Source organism: Typopeltis vanoorti, chromosome 14 (genome assembly GCF_054136105.1).
Source record: "Typopeltis vanoorti isolate ZY-2024b chromosome 14, IOZ_Tvanoo_1.0, whole genome shotgun sequence".
In the NCBI taxonomy this organism is placed as follows: Eukaryota; Metazoa; Arthropoda; class Arachnida; order Uropygi; family Thelyphonidae; genus Typopeltis; species Typopeltis vanoorti.
In genome coordinates this window covers 37,542,777-37,550,716 of record NC_143562.1, presented here as the reverse complement: position 1 = coordinate 37,550,716, position 7,940 = coordinate 37,542,777, and the positions used below count along the sequence as shown (strand labels likewise).

General features: G+C 32.0%; 1 protein-coding gene across 2 annotated transcripts in view; it reads right to left on the bottom strand.

Annotated features, from left to right (window-relative positions):
- Nucleotides 1–4,141: 4,141 nt before the first annotated feature.
- Nucleotides 4,142–7,940, bottom strand: part of LOC150099371 (uncharacterized) — a 222,429-nt gene continuing 218,630 nt past the window's right edge. For both annotated transcript variants that reach the window (XM_090403581.1, XM_090403582.1), the window contains one exon: nt 4,142–5,446. In XM_090403581.1, the coding sequence (XP_090259707.1) occupies nt 5,384–5,446 (63 nt within the window). In that variant the 3' untranslated portion in view covers nt 4,142–5,383. The remainder of the gene's footprint in view (nt 5,447–7,940) is intronic.

The window sequence follows — 7,940 nt, the reverse complement described above, 5'->3', positions numbered from 1 at the left end:
AGGGAAAGGTCTAATTGGGACAGTTCATTTGTTCGCTGATGATGCAAAGTTGGGTAGGGCGATAGTGAATGCAGAAGATGTCAAAGTCTTGCAAGATGACTTAGATAGATTGGAGTTCTGGATTAAGGAGAATGGATGTCAATTTAATGTGACAAAATGTAAGGTTATGCATTTCAGAGTGAAAAGATTAGCATCAGTATACCACATTGGTGGAACTGTACTCCAAGAGATTGATGAGGCCAGGGACTTGGGAGTGTTGGTGGATAGGGAGATGAAGTTTAGGGGGCACATTGCGAAAGTAGCTAAATCAGCTCATCAACTCACTTGGTTGTTGAAAAATACCTTGATGAGCAGAGACAAGCAAGTTATTGTACCTCTGTACCGAGCCCTGATAAGACCTCATCTCGACTACTGTGCCCAGATTTGGTCACCTCGGTTCCTTCTTGATGGGGAGGAGGTGGAGAGGATCCAGAGGCGAGTGACTAAGATGATAGCAGGTCTATGGAATGAACCATATGAGAACAGGTTGAAGATTTGTGGGTTGCAGAAACTAGTTGATAGGCAGAAAAGGGGAGAAATGATTGAGACATTCAAATTGCTAAAAGGATTCTATAGGATTAATTCAGAGGATATTTTTGAGATCAGGACTGGTGGTGGTGGGAGAACTAGGGGACACCCATGGAAGCTGGGCAAGAGCATGGTTAGCAGGGGTGTTAGAGCTGGGTTCTTTACTTTTAGAGTGGTAAATGAGTGGAATAAGCTGCCAGAGTCTGTTGTGGGTGCTATGACAGTGAGTGAGTTCAAGGCAAGGTATGATAGATACTGTGAGAATGTTGAACAGTTGTGTGAACATGATGTTTAGGGCTTCCCTCGATAATGAAAGTCAATTATTTTTAACATGAAAAGTATGCGAGCAAATAAGAGGAACAAATTCCCTCCAAATAAAAATTATTAAAAGGTAAATATCTGAATTTCTGAGTAGTATAAGAAAATAATGAAATAAATCGTAAATCAATCGTTTTTAATAGTTGTAAGTTGGCACAAATGATTTGACTGGTAACAAGAAGAAGAATGGAAGGAGGGATGCCATGAGCCTGCTAAGGGGAGTGAAAGATAACAGTGTGGTAGAAAAGGTAGTCAGCATGTTCCTCTGGTATGATGATGAGTTGAGAAGGCGAGTGAAGATTATGAATGGTATGCTAGCAGAGTTGTGTAAGGAGAAAGGAGTTCATTTTGTGAATGTGTGGGATGAATTTGAGGGGTGGACAGAACTATATAGAAGAGATTGGCTACATCTGAATGGATTTGGTGTTAGTCAGTTGGTGATACAAAAGAAAATGACTGATGTGAATGTAAGATCTGAGGAAGCAAAAGGTGTTGTGGAAGATCAGGAGAGTAAGGAAGGCAAGTTTGTGAATGGAGAGATGAGTGGTATATACAGATTTGGTTGCATAGTTTTCAAAAGGATGATGAGATGTTGTAGAGGGTTCAGAGATAATTAAGTTGGTTTCTGGTCCCTGGAATGTGGAATATGAGGACAGATTGAGAGAATGCAATTACAGAGCCTAGTGGATTGAAGGAAGAGGGGGAGACATGATCAAGACATAAGTTGGTAATGGGTAATTACCAGATTAATGTGGATGAGATTTTTGATAGAATATCTGGAGAAAAAGGAGAATGAGGCCATCTCTGGAAGCTTTATAAGGTGGGTGTGAGCAAAAGGGTTGAGAAGTAGATTTTTTGCATGGAGAGTGGTGGGTGGGTGATTGGAATGCATTGCCTGAGAGTGTGACCTCCCACGATGAATCTCTTGACTCCATGGAGGTCTGTTGATAACAATGATAATAATAAAATACAATTAGGGATGACTGAACAATGGTCCTTTTGTAATATATAATCTTGTATTGAATGTTAACAACCCTCTTGCACAAAATTCACTCTAATCAAAATAAACAAGCATGGCAATGTATTGAGAATGTTGTAATTTATTATATTTAGTGGTATATCCAAAAATTTAATGGAATAAATTTTAGCACAAACTGTCACTGCTCCATCTTATTCACTACTGACTGGGCATTTTGGGTTATTTATTGAAGATCATGTATATCTGTTGTGAAACTGCCACTTTTTTCATGTTACTTATTCATTCATTGCAAGTTTCCTGCTTGTTATAAAACAAGTGACTAGTTTAATCACTAAGACTGGTTATTCTGATTTCCTTATTAGAATATTCTCTGAGAAGCAGTTCTGTATTAAAAATTACATGGGCAAAATATGTACATAATATGTATGTATGTAACTAAAATATATAAAATACAGTTTTGCATAATTTTGTGGACAGTTATAAAGTTTTATTATCGATTATTATAAAAATAAAATAATTTACAGTGGATTAATTAGGACATAAGGATATTTTGATCTCTGAGATTAAAGCTTATTAAAATTATTCATAATATCACAGCCTAAATTATTTGAACTCTATAATATTATATATAACATTAGTTAATAATATAATAATTTGAAATAGTTCAAATAATTATTTGATCAAACAATTCAGTCATGAATAATTTTTAATGAACTTTATTTTTAGATCACAACATGCTTATGTCTTAATCAATCCGCCATGAATTATTATTTTCATTTTTTATAATGATAATAAAAATATATAATGTTTTATATATATTAACTGTTTATGGGATGAATAAATATATTATCACATGTATGCATACTCCTTGCTCTTATGCATAAGAGAGAGAAGCCTTAGATTTAACTATCTGAAAGGGGAAAAAAACCATGAGGCAGAAATCCCATTAACACAGAATTCTATTAATTATATGCTATTTGAATGACTATTTCAGATGCCAAGTAAGACTAACTTGTGTACATGCAGTAAAAAAAAAAGTATGTTTGTAGCGAAAATCAGGTAGTGCCCACAAATATAATTTTTTTAAGCAGCTTTATCATCACATAATATGAAATCACTTTAGAACTTCATATTATGTGAAAACTCTAGGGGAAAAAAACTTTTCATTTGTTTACAAGATTCAATTCAACACCACTTTCTTTTAGTAAGTATAAGTTGCTACCAGGAAAAGTTAAATAAAGATACTCCATCATGTGGAGATAAAACTTGCTCACACAGAATGCATGCACAGTCAACACATTTTTACTTTAGAATTGTACAATAAAATATGTAACTGTCTTTGCAGTGTAAATTGCCATACAAAAAAATAAAAACATGAAGTTATTTTAACAATTATTACACACACTTAGCAAGAATAAAGAATAAAAAAATATTCCTTATTCTTGTGAATTAGTGTGTTTAATAATCATCACTATATTACAAGTGACATTAAAAACTCATGAAGTTATTTTTACAAATTTAAAGGTGGTGAAGATGTCACTTAAATAAATATCCTAATTAATAGAGATTATTGAAATGATCCAAGACAATAATGAAAAGATAAGTTTTGCAATACTGATATATCATTCATTATCATACTGTGGTAATGATTAACTGCCTACATTCTGAACTCATGTTATAAGTTTGCAACTTCTAGTGTGTAAGTTACACACACTTAGATCCATTTTTAATTATTATATACTGTACTGCAGACAGTTTATTTATTATCATTATGTCTTCTGTGACACATATTTTTTATATCGTTTTGCACTAAAAATGATTTACTTTAAATCAAAACTAAGATGGCAAATTTTAGCTGGAAATCCTGTATATTGCATTTCGATGAATTCATTTCATCAGCCAGAGCAGAGTTTTTTGTATCATTACAAAACATAAATGTTGTTGAAATGATGCAAAATTTTGACAAATTTTAGGAGAGACCATAAATGAGACATTCATGATATTCTGCCAGGTTAAACTGGAATAATAATATGTGCATGAATACATAGGAATGAAAGTTCACTTGCAGCACCAGTGGAAGTGGAAATATGGATAATAACAAAGAAAAGAAGCAATTTTTCTAATAATATACTTGTAATTGTTAAGAATGGAATACTGCAATTAACTGCAGTGTTGTGTCAAACTGTTCTTTTCATCACTTATTTAATTAGCTGAAGAAAAGTAAAAGTAAAGAAAAACTAAAATATTAATAACAAAAAATAACAGTAATGCATTGAGTGAAATGCGAGTTAATAATTATAATGTGCAAAGTTTATTACACACAAAGAAGTAATATAATAACTATACTCAGTAGCAAAGGCTATAACAATTCTCTTAAAAATACACAATTAAAAGTCAGAAAAATTTAGATTAATTTTTTAATGTGCAACTGCTATATGAAACTGAAATTGTTTTGAACTTCAATTAAAATGCAAATCTTATGATGAATAAAGATTTATTACATATTAATATCACGGATTAAAATGAAATATAAAGGAGAGCATAATAACCTCTCACGGAAATGTTTGGAACGATTAATTTATAAAATCACATTTAGTCACATTAACTTCATTCAGCTTTAATTTCTGTAAATATTTAAGATATAAAACCTGAAAAAAAATCTAGATAACAAGATGCTCTAATGATTAAATAATAGAAATATAAATGCAATGTAAAATATCATTTTAAGCTTTTTTTGTGTGTGTGTGTTGAGATGAAAGGAGTGGAGTTATGTAATATAGGCTAAGAATTTTTTTTCCCTACAACTGTTTCAATAACAGTGGAAAGAAATCTATTAAAAACATACAATGACAGATTCCTTTCCACTTTCCCACACATCTTGCAACTTAAAATTTGATAAAAGAAAATTTATAATAGTGGCATTTACAATGGCACATGATCTACTCATTCTTTCTTAATAAGTGTTATCAAAAACACTTATAACCAAGTTTATTCACAAGAGCAAATATGATCTATCAAAAGAAAAAGAAAAATCAAACATGCTGCATGCAAGTATTTCTGATTAGAAATAAAAAAATAAAAATAAAATCTAATCAGAAATTTGCTTATTGTTCATAACTCAAAGTAGAAAATCTGATGGAAAATGGTCTAAATGAGAACAGCTTATTATAATTAATTATTCAAGTTAATGTGATACAGAAAATAATAATACTTTATAAATGGAACACACTTTAAAACATTCAACGGTTAATAAATAATCAAATCTTATACAGTATTTAAAAGGAGTTGAACAATATATCATCTTCTCTGCTTATATATATATATATATATATATATATATTTTTTAAAATTCAAACTGCTTCACACATTTCATTTCTCTGAAATCTGTCTTCTGGTTTGTAATAAAACACTAACGGAATATGTACAAATATACATAACATGAAGTTCTTTTATATGCCAGAAAATCCAAGAGTATGTTTCTTTACTTTACAAAAAATAAATCTGTTCATATAAAACTTTTTATTCACCATAGTGTATCTTGGCAAGAAATTTGTCGACATCCATCACTTTGAGTAGTTTTGACTGTAATGAAAACAAAAGAAAATTATAATTTACAAAGTAGAGTATTGTAACAGAAAAAGAAACATCACCTCTTCATTAATTTACTCTTAAGTTTTATATTTAACAATACTGTCTAGATTTCATTCTGTAACAGGAGATGCAAATGACATATATACTACATTTGGCACGAACATTAGCAATTGCTAATACTAATATTAGTATTAGTAATTTTTTTTAATATTACACTGACAAGTGTACTTTATTTCTTGACTGGTCAATGCATTCTTTGATCAGAAAGGACTTGAGTTTGATCTCAATTCTTTATCATAATTGAGAAGTCTTGAATTTTTGTGGAATCAATTGAAGGTGAGTTAGAAAATCTTACACAGAGGTAACAGGGTTTTATGCCTACTAATGGTATTTTTGTCTGTTAAATGCATGTGTAACAAACAAAAATACCATTAGTGGACAGCAGATCATGTCATATGAATAGTGGATTAAGTAGTAGTAGTAGAGATGGAGGGTTCTGTCCCTGCACTTATCTGCTGATCAGTTTACTTACCTGTTTATATGAAAGGAAACCCAAGTTTCTGGAAAAGTCTGGAAAAGGAAAAGCTCTGCCACCTCCATATGACCCTTGCAAAATCAGCTGAATAACAAGTTTACTTCTGAGATAAAGCAGTATATGTTTGGTGTGCTGGTAAGGAGCATAGTATAATTAATTTTTTATTTATTTTATTTTTTGAAGAGCTGTAGGTTGTAGCTTTTGGGGAATATTTCATGGTAAAGACTATTCAAGAGAACAGAGATAGATGTAGATGGAATGAAAGATAAATGGAAGTAGCAGTTCAACTGTAAATGGGCATTGGGTAGCTGTGCTTGTGTTATTGTAGGTTTAGCAAAAATGGGGAAAAGGATGAATGCCAGTTCTGCTGAACAGCACCTAGAGAAATATATGTAGAAAACACATAATACAGAAACTGACCATCTTTGAAAGGTGTTTTCCTCAGGGCTCTGTTATTTCATCCATCCTCTTCTCATCTGCATACTATCCTTTAATGGTACAAAAACAACCAGTTAACTTTCATGCTTTCAAATCGTTTTTTTTTTTTCCTTTGGGGAAAAAAAATAAAAGAAAAAACAAGAGTTCTCTCCTTGCCTTTGATACCACACACTTCAAACCAGCACCAGCTTCATGAACTGACACTTCCTCTTACCCTTTCTTTGCAGGGAAGATATCACATCACTCACTTCTATATCAAGCTCAGCTTTCAAAAAAAAAAAAATTGCCATTCTTTTTACACTCAATGCAAAACTTTTCATATATCCATATCTCATTACACCAAAATTTGCAGCAGTAACTAAAAAATGTATGCATTGTTTGGGTGGATACAGAAATCATTTATCTAGCAAAACATATCTAATGCTATTTTTTGAGTTTGTAAATATTTTTGTGAATATAAAATAATGAAAAAGTGCACTATTTAATTGTCAAAATGTAACTTGCAAACATCCAAATTTTATTTCTAAATTAAGCATTTTTAAAAGTATATCTTGAAATTTAAAACTCTATTCAAAGTTAAATAAAAAAATAACATTACAAAAAAGCCGTGTACTTTTGTGAACATTCTTATTTTTGATGTGTAAATTACTTTCTAGGCAATTAAAATCACTTAGCTTTCATAAAGCTATTGGCAGGCATTTGAAGGTCATCTTCAAAGAATGGAAGCAGCATGATTTGTATTATATACAGTTTTATTCTCATAATCGAATTCCTAATATTACATTTGAATTATTAATAACTTGCTAGTGAAAATTTTCTTTCACATATTGTTTATTCATCCTGATATCAAACACCTATTCTGTAACTTTTCCTCTCCCATTCTTCTGTTTAAGTGGCCATACCCTTTAGATTAGCTATGCTCTGATATCTGTTAAGCTTAATTAATGCTCTAGACCTCTTTCTCACCAGTGATCCCTCCAAATATACTGTAAAGGATGTATCTCTCTTAGGTAACACTCAGACCACAGCCAATGTGCTCACCCCCCCCCCCAAAACCAAGCAACATCTACATAGTAATTTTCAACCAAGAGTTGTTTGGCATTATAAGAACACTAAGTGGGATAACCCCTGAGATATCTATACCTCGTTCCTTTGGTTGCGTTACTGCTTTCCAACCAGAGCATATGCACTGAATGCATCACTGAAGTAATCCTCTCTGAAATGAAAGCATATATTTCATGCTAAATTCTCATCCCCAAAGTAAGCCTTGGTTTTTCAAAAGATGCACCAAGGCTGTACACATGAAGAACCATGCATAATGCAACTGGCTATCATCAAGAACACCACCTCGACTCACTGCTTACATCAAAGCCTGAAACAACTGAAAACAGGGTGTAGGGTAATTGCCAGTAGGGACCAACTCTGAAGCACAATTTTTGGAAGAGAGTCATCAGAGCCAGATGATTTTGGTAAATGTTCCTCTCCCACCGCCAACTGTTTCGAACATCCAAC